The 26,620-nt window shown below is 41.7% G+C and overlaps 2 protein-coding genes across 25 annotated transcripts in view; both read right to left on the reverse strand.

Moving 5' to 3' along the window:
- Positions 1–26,620, reverse strand: part of PIWIL1 (piwi like RNA-mediated gene silencing 1) — a 137,765-nt gene that overhangs the window by 79,166 nt on the left and 31,979 nt on the right. The gene's annotated exons all lie outside the window — the stretch shown is intronic.
- On the reverse strand, positions 1,265–5,261 carry FZD10 (frizzled class receptor 10). The gene has a single exon (XM_005498276.3). The coding sequence runs from the start codon at positions 4,128–4,130 to the stop codon at positions 2,373–2,375; it is 1,758 nt and encodes a 585-aa protein (XP_005498333.2). The 5' UTR covers positions 4,131–5,261; the 3' UTR covers positions 1,265–2,372.

The following is a 26,620-nucleotide window of genomic DNA, read 5'->3' on the forward strand; positions in this document are numbered from 1 at the left end:
TGGTAAGGTGACACACGGAATAACAAAACGCGTATTTGAAGGATTCCCATAGCAATTTGCAATATGCAGGTTATTTTAAAGCTTTGTATTTTTTAGGATCTACTGTAATTGATCTTAACTAGAACACATCCAGACGCAAAGGCGCTAACTGAGCAGTTTCAGGGGTGCATCTGTTCAGTGCCATGTCCCACTTGGGCTCTGCCAGGATTCACTTGCAGGGCACCTCCAAGCAAACAGGGGCATGAAGGGGGAAGAACATATTTCATCCTCCTCCAAAACATAAACTTTATATTGAAAGCTGCTTTGCATATGTGCATTTTAGACATAAAGATTATTAATAATAACACCTGCAGCATCAGTTTTGTCATTCAAGCTCCGAGTCACTGCTAGAAAAGTTAAAAACACTACAAAGAGACAAAATGTCATCTGCAGCACTGCATAGATAAATCAAAACTCCAGGCCACTAAGAGAGACCCTTTTGTGCTGAAGTTCCCAGGCACCGGCTGTCACGGGGATCCTCACTTCACCACAGCCCACTCCGACCTCTCCGCTCTCAGTGATGAGACACCCGACAAAGGGCTCTATGGAACGGCTGGTGTGAGAACAGGTTGTGTCACTGTCTCCCCAGGTGACCACACAGCCTGTTAGTCCATGCACCGAGAACCCCGGGGTCACACCAAATCATGCTCCGCTACAAACTTTTTGAAAACATATTTACAATTTTCACTCTATCAGAGAGTTTTCTCAAAGCAGTGTTCGAATTCCGTGCTTATATTTCCCCTCTTCTTTCTCCCAATCTTCCTGAAAGTATTTTCCCAAATAATAGTGATACTATCAGTAATGTTAAAGGGGAAATAAATCCCAGAAGAGCAGCGAGCGAATTGCACTCAAGTGGTGCAGAAGTGAGCCGGCTATCTTTAACATGCTGAACGTATGCAAATGTTAAAGGGGTGTTAACCAAAGATCCTTGTTGTAATCTCAGTGCTTTGTAAACACTGAACTACTCTACATCACTGCAGCTTTTTTACATCACTAAAGCTTCTTCCCACCCAGTTTTCTCAGTTCACAGAAAGATACAACTTCAAACCCCATTTATTTCATTCCAGCTTGCAACTTCTTTTGAATAAATTATTGTTCTCTCTGCTTATACTTGCAGGCAAGTATAACAACAACTATTATATTCAAAGTGTGCTTTTATCAAATAATTGAGAAAACAAGTTTATTAACCACAAAGCACATCAGAGAAAGTTTAGAACACACAAGATTATCAAACTAAAGAACATATTTTATTTTTAATAAAATATTGGAGCATGAAAAATAATTGTATGTTACAAATATATACAGCACAAAACTGTGCACCCCCAGCACAGTAAAGAGCATCACTCTATACAAAGCTTCCCTTTGCAGAATCTAGTGCTTCTTGATCTATTCATAGTGAGAATTTGTTTAACAATAGAAAGAGTCAATAAGCCCTTTGGGTCTCTTTGAATTGATCTCCCCCCCCCCTTTTCTTTTTTTGCACAAATCAGTCCAAACGTGTATAACATTGGCTTGATTTCCATTAAAAAGCCACAAAATGTAACACTAAAGGGTTTCTGAGGACTAGACCTCTTAGTTCTTTTGTTAAGAGATTTCTTTTGTTGTCTTTATGTACAGCAAAATACTTGTTTCTCTTTTCATGTCATGGTAAGGAAAAAAAAATGTATTGCACATTATTCTTATTCACAAAGTTTGTGTCTGGCGCAGGAAGTTTCTCTTTTAGTGAAAGAACGGTGGTGAGCATTATAGATTTAATCTATTTTAGGCACTCCAAACCCACTCGGCTGAGACGAGTTGTGAAGGATTCCTCTCTCGTTTTGTTTTGCCTTTTTTTTAAGTTAGCACAGCAGTTGCTTTGAGAGACAGAACCGTAGGGCAGACAGGCCTGGCTGGGACCCGCTCCCCAGGGACAATGCACACTCGGGCACTTCTCAAATACAAATCCTTGCTCCATAAAACTTGGCTATACCTCGTTACTCAAATCTGTAGGAAATCCAGCTCAGCTACATGAAAAAGTTAAATAGGGTGGTTTAAAAAAAAATAATAAAAAAAAATATATATAATAATCCGAGGGCTGTGTGAAGTACTTAACTACAAATTAGTAACAGAAGAGACTGTTTTAATTCACAATATTTCTTTCACTGCAAACCTTTCCTTAAGTACATTTACCTTCGGTTTTTCACCAGGTCCCAAATTCAGCATGATACATTTTTTGCTTTGAGATATTAAACTGTTCTCTGACAGAAAAAGCACCATTTAATTTTGACTTTCTGACTGCTACCGTGGACATTTTTAAGTGTGTGAGGTGAGATCTAGTCTGTTCCAAAACCTGGTCACACGCAAGTGGGTGGTTGTAACGTCGACTCGTACTTTGCAAGGTGAGTTTTCTGTGGATGTTGAGGCTTTTTGTAGATTCCGCTGCTTGTAATAACACTTGCAGGTTTTCTCCTGCTTCTCTTCTTTAGTCTTCGACTACAAACATTTTGCCAGGACTGAAGAGTCTTGGAAGTCCAGATCCACATACCGCTAGTAATGCCCACAACTAATAACATAAAAATTTTGACCATGAAAATTTCTACTGCTGGAATCGAGGCATTCATCATGCAGTCTAAATTTTTAGTCTGATTGTTCATCTTGCATTTCTGTTGAGTCGCCACAATTTTCCAATAATCCATATTAAGTCTTTCATAAAAATAGCAAGCTATCACGCAAGTTGCAGGCACTGTATACAAGACTGAGAAGACACCAATCCTGACCATAAGTTTCTCCAACTTGTCAGTATTTTCTCCACCGGTTTTCATCACCCTCCTGATATGAAAAAGGGCCACGAAACCAGAAAGAATAAAAGAAGTGCCAATGATTAGATAACAAGCCAAAGGAATGAGTACAAACCCCGTCAAGGCATTCACATCCATGCTGCCAACATAGCACAGCCCTGTCAGCTCATCTCCAGCCACCCTCCTCATCACTAGGATCATTATGGTCTTCACAGCCGGAATGGCCCAGGCTGCTAAATGAAAGTAGCTACTGTTTGCTTCAATTGCTTCATGCCCCCATTTTTTCCCAGCTGCTAAAAACCAAGTTAAAGTCAAGATTACCCACCACAAGGAACTTGCCATACCAAAGTAATACAGAACCAGGAACACAATGGTGCAGCCAGTGCTCTCCAGTCCCTCCTGGATGACATAGAGTTGGCCGCTGTCCCTATCACAGGCAATGCTTTCAGCACCTGAAAAGAGGCGAATAATGTACCCCACCGAGTAGACGCAGTAGCACATGGAGAGGAAGATAATGGGCCTCTCGGGGTACTTGAAACGCTGAGGATCTATCAGAAAAGTGAGTACAGTAAAAGCGCTGGAGAAGAAGCACAGGATGGACCAGATGGCAATCCAAACGACAGCAAATTGTTTGTCATCCTTGCTCCAGTAAACATCAACCCCCGGCGTGCAGAGCGGCGCGCAGGAAGCGCTCTTTTCCACATGGTGGAACTTGCCGGGATTGTCACAGGAGGTTCTGCTCAGGCTGTCCTTGTGCTGCTGCAGATCGTGGCCACTGCTGGGCCTCTGTGGCCGGAACATGGGCGGCAGCATGCTGGATCCCCGGGGCGGCTCGTCCGATCCGTTGTTGGGGGCTTCCATGCACAGGTAATTGGGGTCATTCTTGTTGGGCAGTTTGCTGCAGTCTAAGGAGTCTGGCCACTTAAAATTGAACTGCTCCATAATAGGGGAGCATTTCAGCCTCGCCTGCTCGCACATAACCCTGCAGGCAGGGATTGGGGTAGAAACCTGCTCGGTGCACATCGGGGCGTAGAGGGAACAGAGGAAAAATTTCAGATGGCTGTGACAACCATACTCCACCAAGGGGGCAAACTCGTGCAGCTGAATGGCAGCTTCCCTTTGGTTTTCGTGTCCCATCAGGTTAGGCATCCTCGTCATGTTGTACCCTATATCCTTGCACATGGGGATTTCTATCGGCTGGCACCTCCCGTCGCCGGGGCGGTCAATGTCTATGGAGCTGATCCCGCCGCAGCAGCGGGTCAGCCAGCACAGCACCACCAGAGTCCGCACCAACTTCCCGGGCGCTGGCCCCATTGCGGCGGCCACGCGTGGGGCCGGAGCGCGGGTCCGTCCCGCAGGTGCCCGGCGCCGTGCGCGGAGGGGAGCGGAGCGGGAGGCGGCTCAGCTCAGCGGCCGCACGGCTCCTGCTGGGGACGGCATCGCCCCCGACCTCGGCGGGGCAGCTGGGCGGCGGGGGGCGGCGGCACACGGGGCAGCATCGCCCGCCCCGCTCAGCGCCCCGCGCAGCTCCGCATCGGCCCCGCCGGCAGCGCGGGGAGGCGGGCGGGTAACTTCGCAACGAACCGGGAAAAGGTGAAGTACCCCCAATCCACAGATGCGCAAAACTTACTGTGGGGAGCCCAGTAACTTTCTTTTCGCCGGGTCTTCCACTTTTGCGACCCGTCTTTCCACCACTCTTCCTCCTCCTCCTCTTCCTCCTCCCTGCTGCTGCTTCCCCGCAGCGCAGGCAGAGCGATGCCGGAATAGTTGAGTCTGGGCAGCCCCGAGCGATCACTGCTGCAACTTGCACATGTTCCGGGCGGCTTTTTGGTGCAGCGGGTTCCTCCGGGGATTTTCCTCTTCTTAGAACGGGTCACAGCTCCGTACTTTCTTGCCGAGAGGTGGGGATTGGTTTATCCGAGTGTAGAATAAAGGAGGAGGAGGAGGAAATATCTAAGCCATTGAAGAGGGGGGCCTGAAAAATCCCCCCCAGCCCTTCTCGCCGCCCTCTGGTCCGGGTTTGCAATAGGCCGGCTCCTGTGTGCTCTGTGCCTGCTCCGCTCCCCCCGCATTAGCAGAAACTGCCGGGGCCGGAGCAGCTGGGGCTTTTAGGGGGCGGTTGAGTCCGAGGATGAAATGGAAATTAAAAAAAAAAAAAAAAAAAAATCAACCGAGCAGGATCCGCCTTGCATACGACATCCACTTTGCATGAGAAAGGTGAAGCTGACACGGTGATTACTTTCCAATCACTCGGAACGCCTTGAAACCTCCTTAAGGACCCCTACAGGTTTTCCTTGATCGGCACAGATTAGAAAAAGCCCCATTTGTTTCTCTCTCCTTCTGTCTTCTCTTCCTTTCTCCCTTCCCTCCCGTTGCCCTCCCCTGAAAGTTTAACGAGACCTTTTCTCTGGGAGGCGTCAGCTCAGGTGGGAGCCGGAGAGCAAGCGGGGGCTCCCGGCCAAGGGGGAAGGTGCCGCCCCCTCGCCGCCTTTCTGGGGGGGCGGGGGGTGTAAAGCTTGGGCAGGGAGGATGGGGGGAGGAGGAGGATGCATTTTATGGCCAGTGCTATAAACTCTTCGCTGCCAGGGTCATAAAATATGGTTGCTTTCAGCCTGGAATCTCAGCTGTTTTCAAATGTCGTGCTTTGTCTGGAATTCCTAAATGAACAGGACAGGCAGGATTGCTGAGAAAGTACCTGATTATGGTTTTAATCACGGAATGGGATCACTCGAAAAGTAGCTTGCCTTTTTGGCTTCTTTTTTTTCTTAAGAAAACCCTAAGAGGTTGGGAGCCATACCCTGGGGAAAGATACTTCATCCTCTATAGAAAAGATACTCACAGATTTTGGAGGTGGGGATCATTCTAAAGTGAGTTGCGTTTACTTTTTAAGTTAAGCTTTGAGGTTTATTCTGCTTATTGGTCTATCAGAGCTAGAAGGAGGAAGTTAAATCTGAAGCCAAACTATAATTCACAATTTTACAGACCAAAAAGCAGCGCTGTGATCAGAAGGCAAAAGATTTGCTCTACTTTTCGCGCCCCCCGCTCCTTTGAGCTTAGTTTTAGCGAACATACTAATGAAGAAGGCAAATCTGGCTTGCTCTCCATTCATGCTCGCCCACACAACCCGGGCTCCTCTCCATCAGTGCTTGTTTCTTATCGAAATGAACACGGATTCTCCTGGAAACTCCCAAATCCCGCAGGGTCAGAGTTAATACCCCACCGGGCTCCAGAAAGGAAACTGTTGGCTTCCTCAATTGTGATAAGGGTGAAATGGATCCAAGCAAGGACAACAAACCAGGGCTAATGTTTGTCTTTGAAAACCCTGAAGATGTGCCTAGTTTTTTGCCTAGAAGTAAAAGCCATCGTCAAAACGTTTAAAAACAGTAGTCCTTCTTGTTGTGGCTTTTCAGCGGATCAAGGAGATTATTCTTATAAAGTACTGGTCTCAGGGCCTCTCCTTGGGAACTCTGGGATTCCTTAGGGAATGTTACAAAAGCAGGCAGTGTTATGTGCAAAAAAAAGCCTTATTTATTTTAGTGTGTATGTATATGTGTGAGAGAGTGTGTGCTGGGGCATCTCCATTCTTCGTTATTCTAAGCCTGTTTTCTTAGTGCCTGTGTGCGTCCCGATTCCTGTTCTGGAGAGCTCAGCTGGGGGTGGCAGGGAAGGCTGGGGAAAGCCTTTACAAGCGCATTCTACTTTTGAAAGCAGAATTTAAATAATAAAAAGGAGAATTTAAATAATGTGTAAGATGAACATATTCAATATTTGTTTTGCTCAACCTGATTGTTTGGGAGCTTTTTTTTTTTAACAAGTATTTTTGAAAAGCTTATTATATCACCATTCACGTTAATCTAGAAAAGATACATGGAGTAAAACATGGGCTGTGTTCTTCTATAGCACTGATCGCAACCTTGTCCTCCTAAGAGGCAAAAGAAATACAACTGAAAGTGAGGAAAAAAAGGGGGAGAACTCCCAACCTTTGCAGTTGGGTCTCTCTTAATTGGTCTTTTATGTGCCAGTTTAAATTAGCCTTGTTTTTCTAGCCATTATTTTAGCCAATGCATCCTGCTTTAGATCATTTATTTGACTTTCTCTATTTTTAAAGAGCTATCTAGGGCTACCTCCCATTCAACCAGCTCGAGCCACTGAAACTAACAAATAGAACATGATGATAGAAAAACGAGAGCGCTGAGAAATCAGCAACTGGAAGATACCTCTGTAACTAATAAATGAAAAGAGCCTTTTGATGGCTCCAGCTGAAAAGATATTTGATTTGATTTTTCTCTCCTGTGTGTGGGATTTGCGCTGTGTGATTGTATGGAGCAGGCAGGCACCCCTGCTGCTCGGCCCTGGCGAGGAGCTGGCCCCCCTCTGGCAAATGTTATGGAGAATTGGGAGGAATTTTATGGCTGTCTTTTCCCTCAGCTCTTTTTTCTTTTGTCTTCTTTGAAGAATGACTTTAGACATTTTATTTACATATTTAACCATGGATGAAAGAGGAAAAAGAAAGCATTCGGGCCGTTGTGGGAATAGTGATATGTTTAAATTAATGGAAATCTTATTAGGCTTCTAAAATTTTAAGCAAAAGATTTTTAATGAAACTTTATAATTAAACATGATTTCAAATAATGTGCCAACTCGCAGGAAAGATGCTTTTCTCCCTCTAGCCATCCATCTCCCCACCTCCCGAAAATGTGCAGAGGAATCATCTGTATCTGAAAGTCCAGCTCTTCTTCTGTCCCGTAAGCAAGAGATTAAAAACCCTGAATATTCAATAAGGCTTGTCATAATTCAAACCATAGCTAAATATTTTGTAGGTAAAGCAAAGCATAAACAAGACAAGAAAAACGACACCGCGGCCCCTCATCCCTGCAATGGCAAAGTTTAATGCTGTGTAATCTACTGCAGTGACAGGGTAATAAAATACTTTGATATGGGTAATGGTGAAAATCAAAGTTGCATCTATTCTCGACATGTTAGAGTCAATGGAAATTACAGTGCCAGGCAAGGGTTTCTGAAATGGGATTAAAGAAAACCCAAATAATCCATTTGAGATAAAATGTTCTGACACTTCAGCAGTGAAGAGAAATGAAATGAGAGGCTTGGAGAGTTGAAGAGTTAATTAATACATTACAGATTTTTAGCAAAATAGTCTAAATTACTTATGATTAACAACAGTATGTTATGGCCGAACACGGACCAAAATGTCATGTTTAAGAAGGCTGTAGCTGTAAGTGTTTTTCAGGTTTAATATTTATTACACAAAACCCAGTTTAATGTTAGTCCCATTTGATAACGCTCTCCTCATCTATATTCGTGTTCATTCGGGCACTTTGTAACTGCTTACATCTGATACGTTTCATTCTTGTAACCAATTCCAACATATATATTTAAAAAAAAAAGCCATACAGAAGGTAGCAACTGTAAAAGAGAAAGATCACAAACACTAAAAGAAAGCTGATAACTCTTTCAGCAATTTTATTCTTACTGAATTTCCACTGGATGTGAAATTAAATGGCATGCAGAAAAACATTTACTTTTTAAACTAAACGATTGGTTTTTTTCCCTGGCCACAGGATCTCTGTAGCAGTGTTTCTCCAATATTTAAATAAACGCCTCTGCCTAATAGGCCGGGCATGCTCAGGAATATTCCCATGCAAGTGCGAATACTCACAATGCACAAAAGTTTTAATTACCTTAGAAAGCCACCACCACCAACAGTTAAAAGAATTAAAAACAAAAACAAATCATAAATGGATGAGTGGGTTGTATAGTATTGCTCTAATACAATTTAGCTGGCTATTTTAAGGGCACTTCCCTTGAAATGTGGTTTGAAATATTACCAAAGGTTCGACGGGGTGCATTAGTGTGAATTGCAAATCAGAACATTTCTTTAATCCCCTTTTCATGGCCTGGCTTCGCATCAGTGGCATCTAAGGGACTCCCCACTGCTTCTGGCTCAGGAGGAACCATTCACTGGGGCAGCTTCCCTCCTCTATTCCCACAGTCCAGAAAACAACACCACAGACAGACACCCTCCAACTAAATTAGATTAAACTCCTTCTCTTCCACAGCACATTAGCCTTTTCACTGCCCAAGATTCATTATTCAGCTACTCCTAATTTAAAGATACAGTATTTTTCTCCTCTTAGGAACAGAAACAACAAACAAAACTAAAGCCAAAACAGAATAAAAAAGATTCTGGGTCAGAAATAAACCAAATAATTCTAAAATTACATAAAGGCAGGAGAATATCCTTTTAGTTTATACTCTAATATTACAGGGATATTATCAGTTTAAGGCACAGGCCACAACAGAAATCTCTATAGAGAGTAAAAACAAGGACAGGCCGAGTGAAAAAGAAAGCGCACACAGCTTTTCTTTTCTTATATACACCGTTCGATAAACTTCATTCATTATTATTTTTGCATGCACTATTTGCTTATCTTGCAGCCCAATCTAGACTCATAAAGCCATAAACACAGTGAAAGCCGCATATGATAGCGAGGATTAATTAGTTGTCTCCTAGTCACTTCCTCCCTTTTTTTTTCCATCCACAACTTCTCCCCTTTTCCTTCCCAAGATAAAAGCGACCTTTGAACAGCTCCATCCCTCAGCTCTGAGTGTGCGCCTCATCCCAAGCACCGGGAGCTCCCGGAGCAGCGGGACCCCGGCCGGCTCAGCCTCCGCTTGGTTCTTGCTGCGCTGGATCCATCAGACGCTGGAACCGATACTTCTGGGCACTGTTTTATACACCGTACATCACCTGGGTACGATGCAATAGGCAACTCAGTTCTCTTTATCCTATACCTTCCAAACCCATTCATGATACCGGTATTATTTCTGTGGGCTTTTTCACTTCAGAAGAGTAGTTTATCTTTTTGCAGTGCCTCACTTCATCATGCCTATATGTTTGTCCCATACAAGAAGAATTGAACGATTTTAGAGTTTTTTTCCACAGTCTCTAAACTGTCACATAGGGAAAACTAACATAGTGGTGAACTTGTGTTAGCAATTCTATTTAATGCATTTAAGATGGTTTCCTAGTTTGGGAGGGAGGCTAAAATTCCAGACCTCCCTATGTGAACCCTCATGTCTTTTCCCATCTCTAACTTGCCCTGTTGTCTTAAGCTAACTTTTAAATGCATGATTTAAGAATAGTATGAATTTTAACATGTAACAGTCCTTGACCCAGTTTTATCTGCCTACCTAAATGCCAAATTAATACCAGTAATCCTCAGAGGAAGGACAAAAACCTACTGGGAGAGGGCTGGAAAGTGATTTATAGCCTCACACAAGGGCCACTCTGGCCCAGCTGCAGCCCCGAGAGTGTTACAATACACCAGCTGAAACGCAGAAGCTTCTGCCGTGTCCTCCCTTTGTCCTTGTCTTTGACACTTCACGTTCACACCGCAGAGGCCCCAGCCAGCTCCTTTGCCCGCTGCACAGGGTGCCGGGATTCTCATATGTTCATTAAGTAAATGGTAAAGATCTCTCAGGCCTTTTTATCCAACAGAGCTCTTTTATAGCACCGCATGTTATATTGTATTGCACTTCACAGTAAAGGTGGTGGCGGCCACACTAACACCCTTTTCTGAAGTTCTGAATAAAGCTTTTCAATGCATTTGTCAGAAGACGGGTAGGAGACGTTTACTTTCCTAATACTAGGCTGGTTTTATTTGATTTAGCACATTATCTCTTTGGAAAGTTTTTACTCTAACATTATTTTTTAAAAATCTGAAAAAAAAAAAATCTATTTGGAAACCTGCAATGTACCTTCTCTCAAGCTTGATAGAGACCACTATAATAAAACCACAGCCTGATACGTCAGCCTTCTCAGCATGTAGAATACAATCCTGGCATAAGTTGCCTTCCTGCCTCCAGTTCAGTTCTCTTCATGAAAGCCTTTTAAAACCAACTATAACAGACACCTGTGTCTCAGTCTTTTGCAAGTGTGGATTAATTAATGCTTTTAAGATTCTTGGGTAGTATTGTAGGTAAGTCCTTCTATAATCAAGAGAAACTAATAGAAGAACGTAGTAAAAAATAAAATTCTGTCATTCTAATTCAAACCCTGCTCCTTGTCTTAGGTGAATCTTTTTCTTTCTCAGATGTTTACCAGCACTTGTTATTCACTGGACAACACCCCAAAGCCAGGTTTGAAAGCACATAGGGCGTACGTGGTACACCTAGAATTGGCCATCTTGTCTCCTTGCAACAGTGGATTCTTTGTTGATGCCAACTGGAGAATAAACCCTGGTAACCGCACATTAATTTGGTGCTGAAGAGTTGCTCATGTGCTACCTGGTGTATACTTCTCATTAAGCACAATGAAGAACACCGAGTGTTCTACTGAAAGCCACTGAATATCCACGTTAGGGAGCAGCTTTTTACAGACAATCAAGGACTTTTGTGACTGCTACGGCCACACAGCAGATTCCCGTGTGTTCCACATCAGTTCAGCACAGACGTGTCGCTTGGTGTCTTCCCCATTTTACCTGTGCCCTGGGCATCTGCTGGAGGGCAGATGGACTTTCGGCCTGACCTGCATATGCACCCAACATTCTTGTATTCTTAGGTACCATGAATGGATGATACGGGTTTAATCACCGCTCTATGTTGCTCTTGGACATCCTCCATCTGGCATTTTAATTTTAAGGGTGTGATGGTAATCGCACGTTCTCTGAAGCAAGCACAAAAAGTGAGAAATTTAAATACCATTGTTTGGAATGCTATTTATTATTTCCAGATTGAAAAAAAAAAAAGAGAGATGCTTTGTGTATCTTGCAAGAGGCACGAGAGAGACCAACCCAGCAGTTAAGGCAGGCACGTCAAATTTCACCAAGTGAGCATAAAGGTCACATATAAAAGTTGATTCTGTCCAAGAGCCACAGATGATGTGTTTGCAGGACGTTCTCTCATCTGATGACACTAAGACCTAATTGTGGCTGGTTGGCACAATCTCTAATCCAGGACGTCAGGCTGCAGGACAAGACAGACCTGGTTAGGCTGCGTTTTAGGCCAGGGTGTGTGTTGGCTGTTTGAACTACACGTTCACTCCCTGCCTAAACCACAGTCCATCCTCATGTCACAAAATCTAATCACCTCTTTTATCCTGGAACAGAACTCATCATACACGACCTGACGAGACTGTATTCCCCATGTCAAAGCAGGAATTTGATAGAAATGGTAGAGCGTTAGACTGAGAATAAATGTGGCTCAAATCCACAAACTGCCAGCGGGGCACAGAGTAAGATACATGAAACTCTCCTATACAGTGAACTTAGAGCAGTATGAAATATGGCGAGGAAGCGTTACATTTAGATCACACACAGATGTTCAGGGTGTTTTTTTTTTCCCCTATTATTATGAAAATATTATTATTCTTTGGAAGTTATTAAAACAAGGTGGTAGAAAAGACCTGCTCAGTCTGAAATACCTGTATCTAGGGAAGTACACAGACAGCAGCGTGGCTTGATATAATGATCCAGTATTACTGGAAAACGCCTCTGTGTACACAAGCTTGTTGTCTAACTTTGTGTTTCCCCTGTCTTTAAATGACAAATATTCTGCTTAATGTTAGTGTACAGAAAGTGCTCAGACCGTGTAATGTTGGAATATAGTATTACTTCATGAGACGGCGATCAGAGAATTCAGACATTTGGGAAGATACAGACAGAACTTTTTAGATCGATTGCAAGTTCCATACACATAATATTCCAGTTCTGGCAATCTCAAGAGCACAGAAACAGTATTACATGTTGCACACATTAGGCAACCAAGTATACAGAATCAATTCAAAGCAGCTGTTGAAGATCAGAAATTTTAGGGGAGCTATAGGGTGAATTCCTCCATCTCTACATCTTTTTTTGGAAGGGGAAATGCAAAGGAGGAGGGAATGAAAAATTGATACTGCTCTGTGCTCCAGATGAAAGAACAAACATAATTTTATTTTCTTTAATGACTGCACTGGATTCTGAAATTAAACCCAGCGGGTAAAAAGATCCTGTGCAGATTTCAAAAGAGATCATGTAGTCTGTCCATGTGCTAAGGCAGGCACATTTTTTAAGCCCTGCCATGTTCTGTAAAACCGAAAAAGGGTTATCCCTGTAAGCATTCTGCTGTTCAAAGCCATCTGTCTCTCTCCACCTACCCCAAGTCAGTGGATATTCCAAAATAAATATCCTAGCTTTAAATGTCATTTTGTGATTCCTCCCTCTAACTTTAAAAGGAGAATTCCTGTATACTCTGCATTAAATATTATTTGAGCTCAACATACAGACAGCACTCCCTTTTTTTTTTAACCTCTCAGCAGAGCCAGACAAAAAAAAAAAAGCCAAAAAAAAACACCAAGAAAAAAACCCAGCCATACAAATAACTGAATATAATCCCCAGCACAGATTTTAAAGCAATTGAACTGCGAACAGCTAACCTTCACTCTGAACTCACTCCAGCTGCAGGTTAATGCACTTAATTGCAGAGCACCTGGTCTAAGCCTCAGGTAGATGAATCATCCCCACAGCACACCTTTCAATCTTTTATTCTGATGTAATGCCCCGGGGCAGCTGACAGTGCCTGTTTCAGCTTTGTTCCTAGTGGGTGTGCCAATACGCTGTCAGAATTCCCTTATTATATGCAAAAGAAAGGTTGTACTTTAAAGCGTGTGTGTGTATGTGCAAGGCTGTGGTTGGGGATACGCTGTCTGCAGCAGCGATGCTGATTTAACGCGTTCCTCCCTGGTGCTGCTCCCAGGCTGGGGGCACGTTCCACCGGTTTCGCTAACGCAGCCGCCGGTGGGGTCGTGTGTGAACTGGATCAGGAAATTCAGTCGCCTTCTAAATCGAGCCTGAGAAAATGTACAGGTTTTTAACACCGAAACAGCGCATAACGTTGAGCTGGTGTTGCTTCTGGAACCAGCAGTGTGGCCTGTGAGTGTGGATACATAAAGCAATGTGTACAATGTGTACCTCTCCCTGTGTGTACATGTGTGCTTTTACTTGTATGTGTTTGTGAGACAAATATTTTTCAGTTTCTATGTACATACACTTTACTTCAGATACTCATACAACACCATCCTTTAAAACCAAGGCCAGTCCTCTGTAGTTTGAGGAGTTCTCTTTTAACTCCATAAGTGAATTTCATAGCTGTGATCCATGTTTTTGGACACAGATTTATTTAGAACACCAACAGTAAAAACGCAAACTGCATTAACTGTTTACCTAAATACTAGAATGTATATGCATATAACATGTACAACCATGTGTGTTTTATAAATAAATACCTATGTGCACATGTATTGGGCACTGAAATGCCTACAGGGTCTTTTGGTATGGGTAAGCTACTTGTAAGTCTTTGCTAGTCTGGGATTAATTATGTCCTGCTTATTAAAGTGGTTTGCAGCTTTAAAATGGTAAATATCATTTTAAAAGGGCAGGACAATGTTTTGAAAATAGTTGGTCACTGCCTTATCTTGCACAGACATAACGATGAAAGTACAATCTTATTTATCTTACCATATATTAACCGCATTACATTTCTTTACATAGGATTAATGCAACTGTGTCCCATGACATCCTTTAACTATAGGTGATACATAAAGAAGAAGAAACGGAGGGATATAAAGAAGGTTAGTGGAGAAAAAGTTGTGAAGGGAAGGCAAGTGAGCTGCACCGAGCATGTACTTTAGACACAAAATTAATGATAGACTGTACCAGAATTGTATTGAAAGAATGACAGTCTGGAAATTATAAAACTGCCCTCTCTTTGGCAACACTGATTTCTTGGTTCTTTGATGTGTGTTAGCACAGAAGATTAGGTTACTCCTTAAATTACACACAAATAACAATCAGACACTGTCACAACAACCTCGATGTTGTCATCTTTCCCATTATGCCATTCCACTACATTGCTTGGCAAACTACCACTCAAATATCAAAGTACACACTTGGAATGATTATGATTTCAAGCTACTTATTTTCAGACTGCCTGACAGTCAGTTTTGCCTCTTGATTCATTAAATGTCCCCATATATACTGAGTATGTTATGAGTGTAAATGCTATTTTTTTTACTTTCTAGCATTTGATGTTTGCTTTGCCAAGTAGAATACAGGAGCAAACCCAAGCCAAGCGTTTAGCTGCGTCCTGTGAGCTGCCACAAGCTTCCTGAGAAATTGGGATGTTAGCCTTCCAGACAAAACCAGCTAAATCTGCTTTCACAGAAATCAACATCAATATTCCTATTGATTACATGGAGTCAGGACTGTGTAGCAGGAGGGGTGATGCTCAAACACACCTCTGGAGCCTACGGTGAGATCCAACCTCAGGGCTGAGTGTCAGATCCGAAAGAGGGGGCGCTCAGCCACCCTTTCCAGCTCCAGACGAGTTCCATTATATAGACCAAGAATTTCCGTCTATGATGCCTGGTTTAGGATAGATGATGATCCGTAGGAAGACTGGCAACCTTTAAGCTATGGATAAGGCTTAAATAATTTAAGAGTTTCCTTAGTTACACTCTATTTACCAGCAGTCAGAGGGCATTAATCCAATCAATACTTGGACAATGTGAGGTCATGACAGTATCTCTTCCCCCTTTGTAATCAGCATTGGCTTGTTCAATTGGGTGGCATACTTCATCATACATTGTAATGACACAGATGTGCATCTACCCTGATGTGACAGGAGAATCCAAATCATGCAGTTTATTATCTAAAATAGTCTGCTTGAGTTCAGGCATAACTCATCTACTGTAAATTAAGATCATCTTTCTGTAAGGGCCTGAACAAGGTTTGTGCATCACTTAAGCTCTTTAAGCAACATCAAAGTGATGCACAATGGAGAATTTCATCCTGAGGAATGGAGTCCCTCTTACATTCTGTCTCCGAAACAGAATATATTAAAAACTAAGCAGTGAATCAAAGTCTGTGACATAAGTGGGAAGTTGCTCCAGCAACCATAATTTTGTTCAGTTACGGAATCTAGAATTTAGTCTAATGCTTTAATGTTTTCACTGTCCTTGGGTTTAGCTTTATTAAAGTTTTAACTGGAAATTCAATTAGATGATACTTCATGTTACTGGAATAAATATAGTTCCACCATCAGTTTGGTTATTTACTTCCCATTTTGCTTTTCCACATCAGAACAGTGAAATTATATAGTTACCATAATCTCCCTATTTCTGCTGGTCCCAGGTATCCCTGCAGAATCTTTTGTCCCAATTCTAGAAAAAGTATTTATAAAAACACTGTCAAACGTAAAGCAGAGATTAGACACATCCCTTCTTGACTCTTAGGATGAATGATTGCTGACAAAGGTCAAAAACTTTACAGCATTTATTCCAAACAAAAGCCTGCTATTACGTAGTGGGGGTTATCTGTAAAAGAGAAACGAGGAATGCTTGCTTTTGTTCCTGTAGTTCACTTTGATTTTCTCACTATTTAGCTGATATCGCAGTCTGTTTTTTCAAAAAGAGGCAAAGAAAAAAGAAGCATGGACTTAATTTGGTTTAGCTTCTAATCTCTCGCCAAATGAATTAGCTAGAAGCATTTTCTACTGACAAAACATAGGCTAAGCTGGAACACTTCTGACTCATCTGTTGCCGTCCAGTCTCCCTTGATAATTAGCTTCATGTAGCCAAGGAAAGTTTTGGTCCGCATCTAATAATCTTTGTGGAGATACTTCAAGCCTGGGATCTCAGTGCCTTATCAAACAGTAGCACAAGAGAAACTCACCCAACTTTGCGGGCTAAAGCAGGTGATCAATCAATGCAAACAACAGTGCCACGCAGACAAGATTTAATAAGAAGAATGAATGGGACCGGCTAAGCCCCCAGGGACAGATGAACCTACTTCTCATTTTCTGTTTATTAAAACCATTCATATCAATTTGTCATGTGGAAGCTTTTAGTTCATTCAAGCATAAGTGTAATTTAAAAATTCTATTAATAACACTTTAAAATAGAGACTGTCAAATTCTTTACACACAGGTGATAAGGGAACCAGTGGCAGCTTAAGATATCTAATTCCAATTTACTAAACAATGGGTCAAACTCACTCCTGTAACTTCTCTGAAGCTAATGTAGATACAGAAGGCAGGAATTTAGGAAAACACATCCATTCACTGCCCTCCAAAGGCCAGATATGAACTTCTCTGAAGTTGCTATTCTTTTTTTTTCATCAATTTTCTGAGATTTTCCTTTCTATTTTCACTAACTGGCTGTGAACTGAATTCAAGAGACTTGTGAGAGTTCCTAGAAAACTGAAAAAGCTTTCCTTTGTTTTCCCTTAGTAGTAAGAGGCATCTTGCAAGCTCTTCCATTACTGAGAGCAAGGAATACTCATTCTGGCTAGAAGGCACCGGCTGTATTTTGCGCGGTCTCTGCAGGTTTCCTTATCCAGGTACCGAAAGGAGCCCAAACACAGACGTGATTCCCTGCGCAGAACTACGTCAGCCCATTAACAGTCATTGCTCCTGGGAGAATGCGCTTTGCAAGACATCCAATGGGAAAATTTATCCAAGAAGGGTAAATGGGTAGGGAGCCGGCCCTGTCAGCCTGCTTCTCTGCATCAGTCCTTGTGCAAATGTATATATCTTTATGAATGAGAAAGATCCAATTTGACTCCGTGTTCTGCCTGTCTCTGCAGTGCGTTGTGCTTCTGGGCTTGATCCAAAGCTTGCTGAAATGATAGTCTCTGCATTTATTTGAACTACCTGTAATTCAGACCCTATATATGTCAGCTTAAGACTATGACACACGTCCGCTTGTGGGCTTTGGGAGTGGAGCTGCCAAAGAGCAAGTTGAGATGCAAACCAGAAGTGTTCCTGGTGTGGCCTTGGCTTTGCCTTATCCTCTTACATTCATCACCAATAAGCCAGACACTTAGGCCTAGCATAACATCCATCTTCACCTGTATAATTAGTATCACACCTACAGGCTCTGGCTTTTTTAAATAATCCTTTGATGAATGCTAGAGATATTAGGCATATTATTAGAAGGAGATGGTGCTTAGAAAAAGCAAAAAAATCTGTGCTTCCCGGCTGCTTTGTTCTTTTGAATTATTGCATGGCAGAAAAAGAAAACAAAACCCTTTCTCTCTTCCAAGAGAACATACAAAATGCTGCTACGGATTTGGCAGAGCTGCTTCCAGGTCCAAGCAGTTACTGTCAATATAAGGCAGGACGGAGAAGAAAGGCAACCTCAAACTCTCAAAATATTCAATAAACTCGTGGTTCAGGAATAGCTCAACACGTGACAGCCTATAAACCTCGAGGCTGGGAACTGAAACAACAGCTTGGTATGAAGTGACCAGACCTCCCTCCTTAAACTAAGAGACTACAGTACCTGGTAAAGTTTTATAGCCCCAACAAGATCTTTAATAAATTAAAGCCACTGGAACTATGACTTTGTTCTTTCTTTTCAAGCTGCCCACCTTCCCATTCCTATCCAGCAATGCTACTGCCCAAAGGATGGTTTTAATTCAGGTCCTAGAGCGGTACAAAGCTTGGTAGTCATACTATAAATCTTTCAAATAATTTAGGTCTATTGGAGTTGTTTAGTTGTTGCACAAGATCCGCTATAATAAAGACTTCTGTCAGTTTTTGTCTCTGGTATAATTGAGTAAATCTATTAGAATATATTCATAGCTGAGGGAAGACTGGAATCCCTATGACTGCCCTTATATTTGCACTATTTATGTAGCAACAAGAACTAGATAAAGGTAAGAAATAAGATCCCTGATCACCATCTCCTTTGATCATCTCCCTCTTCCCCACCACTTATGCAGTGCATACCATAGAGGTATTTTGGTTCATAACCGGAGTTCCACGCAGTTCCAGGAATACTCCACCAAAATTGACCCAATATTTGGAGGCACACGGGGTTGCTGTGTTCTGAGGTTTGCTGTAGGATCATCTTTTTGCCTGTGGCAATAATAGTACCCACAGAACGGCCGCGAATTGCTCAGCACACAGACCTGCAATATCAGCCATCCTGCATTGCCATCCTGCCCAGGAAACAGGCAGTCAACACGCAGGACAAGCGTGAGAGGAAACACAAATGAGGCAAATACTTCTTCACCAGAAATCAATCTAAACTGTTCACATAGAAAAGAGCTTGACCAGCAGTTCAGTTTACCTGCAAAGATACACCAGCTCTCAGCACAGAACCAGGTTCTATGTGCTTTTGCTCTCCCAGCTAGGCAGGTGTGCCTGTACAGTACTTCCCATAGTGCTGTGATGTTCAATGATCATATTTCTTTCCTTCCACTAAGAACCTACTCTTTTCTGTGGACTTTAATTGTTTAAATTCCCAGCCAAAGAAAAACACCCATCAGAACACAGGCAATGGTCCAAGGAGGTCGCTTTGCATACAGATATGAGACACACACAAAAAGCATTTTCCTTCACTTTCAGTTCAAATTTCAGCTGTAAATCACATTCCATAAACCGTCTTTCCATTCTGTTCAGGACTGCTCTTGGTTTTGGTATGAGGCTACCAGAAAGTAGCAAGCTGCATACTTAAAGGAAAAGGAAAGCACATTCATGCATACAGTAAGATGTAAACCATGTTAGTGAATAGAAGGAAAATGCTACGAAAATCCTTTTCTATCACAGGTATGGAGATTTGGTTTAGTTCTAGATAGTCTGCATTTTGAATTCACCACCAGGTTTGGCATGTGCCCTTCTGTTGCTCACATGGGAGCCTAAGAATCAAACAGAAATCCTGAGGATGCTGCACTTGAAATCAGATCCGCATTTGTTAGGGAGCTTTCATGGTCCAGGTGTAAAATCCCCAATAAACATAAGACATAACTCAGCCACAGAAAACCACCCCCTAGTTTGACAAGCTGCTAACTACAAGGCCACAAAGTACAAAGAAGCAGCTTCTGACATCAAGGCGCATGGTATTCTTAACTGACACCCATAAAACTAGAATTAGTCAAAACACATTCTTCACCAAGGCTTGGAGCTGTGTTTACCACACACTGAAGAAAAATCCCCGCAAAAGACAGAGTTTTAGTTGCTGAGACTAAACTTGGAAATTACCTTCCTGAAATATCCTCGCTGCAGGTTTAAATCTTGTTTAAGGCACTTCGGAAGGCCCTTCACTGGCTGTAGTGATTATTCTCAAAGAAGTAAAACAAGCTTTTACTCCAGAAAAGCCATAGAAAATAACACTATTCAAGACCAACAAAAAAGAACCCAGAAGTTTTTAGGGTGTTGCTGCTCATTAAAACTGCAGGACTGACAAATAGGTTCACTAGAATATGCTGTGAAAGTCTATACTAACACTGCGCCACTCAGCTGAACATTTCTTCGTGATGAGTAGGAAAACACACTTTCCAGTTATAAGTTGTTTTCACATTTTTCATAATACATCCTAATTACAAATGACATTTTGCTATGAGATGCTAAATCTCTTATGTAATGTCTTTTTTTACGCCATAGCCAATTTCCTAGAGTGCAATGTTTTGCATTTCATGACTTGTAAATTTAGAAGACTTTCTTTTCTAAGAGAAATTAATATAAACTTTATGGAATCTTTTACCTCCAAGTGTCTCTATCTCCTTCTGCAAAACTGTACGTTTCTTTGCTGACTGCCCCAGTGAAGGAACACGTCTGCCAGCCCAAATGTGTTGATTTCCACTGAAACTTGTGTTATGATGCTGGAAAAGTGCAATAGAAAACTAAAGCTTAAAAAGCTAAAGAAATTAGAAGCCAGGAGAACCTGGGAAGGCAAAGAATGGGGACTCCCAACCAACACTGTTGTGCAGTGCAGACAAATGTAGTGATTGACTCCTCTTTACTACCTGATCGCCCCTTCTAAACTCCATCTCCATCGACTTTACCGGGCTGGTAGCAGAGAAACGCTCTAAGTAAATGCACCTTTATGTCCAAACATTTTCATATCACAGTGGTGGATAATACAATATTCTGATGGTCTTGATGATAATAACTGTCAGAATCAGTGGCTTCCTCTCTGGCTAATGTGAAATTCTGCTTCTGTATTGTGAGTCTCTAACACCCCAAACGGAGCAGCCGACGTACATGCAGCAGCCTGCGCTGCGGAAACGTACACTCTTCTACATTCAAGTTCAAATTACAAGCAGTTAATGAACAATGTGTTAATGCATGGCAGCTGCTGATTACAGAATTTAAGAGTTGAGTCTGGTGGTTTATAGCCATAGCTTATTAATGTCTAGAGGGAATCTATTTATTTGTTGTCCCTCCCCTATAATTTCCAAGCTCTGACAGAGAAACGCTGTGCAGCGGAACGTCTTGACAGCTCACAGAGAGAATAAAGTCTTATTCCTTGAACCTTTCTTAGGAGAACCAGAATTGAACACAGTTCTCTTTCCAGCCATATAATAATGCCTACACAGATGAGACTTCGAAAAACATTAATCATGGTTCATGATCCAAAATGATGGTTTTTCCTTTCGTGTAACTCACCAAGTAACTTAATCTCATTGCAACAGATGCATTTTCATTTCATGATTCTACTATACTTTATTACACTAGTCCAAAGGAAGATAAGAGACTATCTAGAAGTCAGCTGTCATGCACAGGCTACAAAGCCAAAGCTTTCCAAGAGAAAGCAGCACACCAGAAGTTTGGACCTGGTTCCAGTAACGGATGCGCTCGGTTCCGATGGAGCGGGTAGCAGCGCAAGGGCCCACGGTTTGTATTCAAACAAGACTGCTGCAGTTCAGACCCTCTTTTTAACATCTTGCCACCATTAAGCTCAATTATAATGCCATGATCCCAGTGTAAGGTCTTGTAACGCTTAGGAAAAATGTATTAATTTTCTTACAGCCTCCCCAATGCCAAACGTGGGAAGGTAAAAGGTGGAGGGGTGAAGCGGTGTGCCAGTAAAAGTTTGTTTTCATCTTCCAAGGAAACTGCTCTTTTCAGGGCAGATTCAATTAAAGGCAATGGATGTTACCTTGAGGAGCTACTCTGTCTACATTTCAAAGGCCTAGTCCTCTTGTTAGACTGATACTGTTTCATGCAGCTCCTTAATGAAAAGCATTTGTTTGGTATTAGACCTCGACAGCAAATTAGATTCTCCCTAGACAGTTTGAGTATGTGAGAAAGCCTTTGTGACTGCCCAGACTTGTGTGGTGTCATTAAGATAACGACCCTCACATCTGCTCTTTCAAATGCTGTTCTCAAGGAAAACATAAAAATTATTCAGATCTATTACAAATTTGGAGGGTTTATCAGCCCAAGTGGATTTAGATCACTTATTTTCCTCCTAAATTTCTGAACTCAACTTGAAATAAATTGCAATAGTGAACGTTTTGAAAGTTCTTCTTGCTCACTAACATTAACCAATGTCCCTTTCAGGCTCTGCCAGTGTCCAATTATAGCAAACAGCAGTGGCTGCGTCTGTCAGAGGGTTTTGGAAGGGTTCTCACTGTACCAAAGAGGAAAATGATGGAAATGTGGCAAGGAAAACGACCACAATCATGTTAGATATTTCCTACCTTTTGCTTCGCTTGTATTGTCATTAAAAAAAGGGTGCTCTGCCTGTACCGAATATTCCCACTGCCGATGGCCACAAATGAAAGTCAAAGTCTACCTGTAAGTTACACCTTTGTGATAAGATCCAGAGAAAGGTACAAGAACTCCACTTAGTTTGAGGAGCAAACTGCTGTAATCTAAAATAGCTATAAAATGGTTATATATCTGGAAGCTAGCAAGGAAATGGTTTAATACCCATCACTTTAGTAGCTAGCATATGCTAGGAAAAAAAATAAAATGTACATGGTGAGAGATGCATGCAGTGAATACTGTTCTCGAGTACATGCCAATTAAAAATCCCTTCAGCTAAATGGTCAGCTAAAAATCTAAAAGCCGTGTTATCTTTTCTGTTATTCCTGGTATACTATTGCAGTCAAGTTTGGAGTGAATGCAGCGTGGAAGACTCATCCCAATACAACAAATACATTTAGAAGAAAACACCATCATTAAGATTTATTTATATTCACATCTCAAAATCACTTCAGTGTTACTTATGACATAGAGAAACCGAGCACATGTGAGTCACTTGCCAACTTCATGTTCAGTCACTGAGCCTGCTAGAAAAGGTAATTTTCACTGTGGCAAAGCAAGCTGGAAACGCTATATCCTCAACCAGAAGAGCTTGAATGACAAGTGACTCGTATTAGGAATTCCTTGTGTTCAATCAGCTCCTCTTGATGTGAGATAAAGAGAGTTGATGAAAACAGACAGAACCCAGTTTCAGTCTTCTCTTGGGAAGAGCAAAGACCTTTTTTACATAGGGACAAATTCATTCCTGGTATAAGGCTTTTTACTTTAGTGGAATTATACCAAGGATGAAAACAGGCCATCTTGTTTTGTACTACATGCTTCACATCAATGATGAAATGAACTGGGTCTCAAAGGAGAAGTCATGAAAGTCAGCACTCACGCCTCGTTGTGATTTCTTTTAAACTATAAAACCTTCCAATGCTCGGTTTTGAAAAGATATCAGATTTATCATTGACTTATGCAACACTCGGTACAATGACAACTAAAAGCTTTTCATGGAAAATAAAACACTACTTTCTGAAATCATCCAGACTCAGCAAAACATGTATCACAGAAAGCAGAAATCACCTGCCTTCAGTATCCAAGGCTCTCTAATTATTGTGGACACCTCAGTTTTTGTATGCTCGATTTGTGATGCTTTAATGAAGCCCAGTTCTCAAAAAAAAAAAAAAAGCTGGGTACCTGTTTACTGTGAATTAGGCACATCATAATAGGCATCCAAAGACAGTTTATGGGAAGATTCAAGGAGAGCAAGCATAGCTGAATATTTATTTTATGACTCTATCCTGGTGTGAACTATAATTTTTGTAACCCAAACATCTCTTTGTGCTATTCTGAATATATTTATAGTACTCTACAGTAATGGTTGCAAATGCTGCAGCCAGACTATTGTGCAGTCGGCTATATTGCTTTGATCATCGCATTATTTGGGTTATTTTACAACAGTTTTAAATGGCTGAGAACGACACAGAGATGGCTCAATTGTATCATTAACCATGAACAGTAACTATGTGTTAACATCCTGTAACTACCCCTGACCCATGTAAACAGGAAGCCTGGTGCTGGAAATGCATGTTGAAGATTTCCACTGTTCTTGCAGATGTGTCAATGATCCTGGGTCTCCAATAGAGTCATAAAGTTAAAAACGTCCTCATGAAGTGCCAGCTGGGAGTTTCAACTGTTGCCAGACCGAAAGAATAGATATTTTCATCAGTTCTCAGAGAGACTTTGTGTTGCTACCTTCAACAGAACTACACAAAAAAGAAATCTCAAATTCTGAATAGTCATACAATGTTATACAACGCTATGTGTTTGAAGACTTGGGGGGTTTGGTTCATTTGGGTTTTTTTTTTTGTTTGCTTCTTTTATTGCTATTTTGGTTTGTCCCCAAAATCTTCACAATCAGTTCCTGGGAGCAAAGCTATTTAAAGTAATCTACAGAAAATCCCATTACATCATCTAAGATCAAGCATTTCTACTTGGATGAGAAATATCTGAAACCCACAGCAGAAGAGTTCAAATTTATAACCTTATATTCCAGCCAGTGCATTCTGTGGGATACGGAACAGGATGAGGACACAGGTCACAGTGATGACAGCAAGGACGATATTACTGCACAATTAATCACAAGAAAAAACAACCAATTATGATTCAAGAATCCCTCTAAAAAGGCACTATATTTTCAGTACTCTGTCAAAACACTGCATGTGATTGTTTGGAAACTGGTCCTCAAATACATATAAATATTATTATTGTTTTGGGATATCTTTGCATTTTCCTATGTTTAGTGTCATTTCCAGAGCCTTAGTGCCTGAAGAGACAGCAGGCAAAGGAGGAATCCATACAACAGAACAACAGAAGAAAAGACTCGACCAGTGCTCTGGCTCTCAAAGGCTTTTTGTTATTGGGAAGAGGAACGTCCCACCGCTGCAGCAGCTCACAGACCTGAACGACGCTGGAAGCATCTGCACTGCACTTGTGGTACCAGAGAGCAACAGTCAGCGCTGCCCTCACCCAACAAGTCCCATTGATCCCTCTCTATTCAAATTCCTGCAGACCCTTAATCTTCCCCAAATCTGCCTGATTCCACCCACAAACATCTTTCCTCCAACCTGTCCGATACCTCGAAGTTCCCACCTCACTCGTTCCTGGGATCACCTGCACCCCAGCTCCCTTGTCCTTGACCTCCCTCTTTTTGTCCCTTACAACATAACTTGCCACTGCCAGAAAATAGAATTACTATTTTACCGAGAAGCCTCGAGTCAGTGAAGTACATTCAGATCCATTTCCAAACACTGTGTTTGGAGGTTCTGTAATCACAGCGAGGCATCCGTGCAAAGGCCTTGGTGTCTATTGACTTAACTGACTTTAAACAGGAGTTTTAGTGACTTAAAGCAACTCAGAGAGCCAATTTTCTACCGTGCGTTCCAGCCAATTTGACATAATCTATAGAGCAGAACAAATGGTGTCAATTATTATATTAGAGTTTACTGAAAAGCAACCTCTACATAAATAACAGAACAAATCAAATGACAACACAGTAATCCGAACAAATGTTTTCAGTACTAGAAAGTGCAAGGTGAGCAAATTGCTGCCCTAAGGACAAGGTGAAAATCTCTGCCCCCCCTTTCCAAAGCAAACAAATAGTAGTGAAATGTAACTTGATGCTCATTTCCACCAAGGGAAAACATTTTGTCAGCCACTTTTTTTTTTTGAGGTTGCCTTAACACTGTTTTCTTGTAATCAGAGACCAGCAAGCGTGCTCAGTAACCGTCCTAATGACTCTCGGGGGAAGGCGGCTGATCAGCAAGTGAACTAACGCACTGAATTATGCTGTACACCTCAGTGCCCACCTTTCTCAAATACTCTCAACCAACCTGATAAATATTGAGGTAGATGCATTTTACCGCTCTTTGGCTACAATGCTCCTTTACATAGAGCTCACGAGTGGTGTTTTTCAAAAGCACCGGCTTCGGAAGCAGCAAAAATGTTCAGTTGTTGCGACTGAAGGAAGCTACAGGTTTTCAGTGAGCTGTTATGTTTCTCAAAAAGAAAGCATCAAAAATTGAGGACTCTCAAGAAAGCCAGACATACTGAAATTTTTGAAAATCACATACAAATCAATAATGTAACTGGAAGTAGAATCCAGAAATGTTAAAATTTAATACTTTGTACCAGCTGAGCCAGACAGCAAATCTGGGTATTGAGGACCGAGTGATGTGGGTTTATTTTTAAGTGGGCTTACAAACAAAGCAAATCACCAACAAAGATTGTACCAAAGTTATAGGGGGCTTTATGCTTTGATGAAAAAACGATTTCACTTTGATTTCAGAATTTTTTTATAGCTTCTGAGTAACAGGCAGCCCTTTACATTATTAATAAGTGTTTTGAATCTACAGTCTTTAAACTAAAAAGTTTTTTGGGAGGAGCTTTGAAAAACCCAGAAATAAAGCAGCTCATCATAACACAAGATAAAGCTTTGTTTCACACTGAACTTTGCTTTAAAATATCAGAGTCGTGATTTTAATCACAAATTCTATCTAATGTTGAAATAAATGCCAAGGCTGATGACTAGAGGAGCTGTCTTTATAAATCTCCCATCAAATAAAAAGGGAAGGTGAATCACAAGCGTGTACCAGGAGGGCTCACTTTGTCGTCTCAGAACAAAATTCAGCCTTACCCAGAGGGTAAGTCCAGAGCTTGTGTACGGAGCAGTGATGAGGAACAGCAAACCCCAGCCTAAGAAGCTC

This window comes from Columba livia, chromosome 17 (genome assembly GCF_036013475.1).
Source record: "Columba livia isolate bColLiv1 breed racing homer chromosome 17, bColLiv1.pat.W.v2, whole genome shotgun sequence".
NCBI lineage: Eukaryota > Metazoa > Chordata > Aves > Columbiformes > Columbidae > Columba > Columba livia.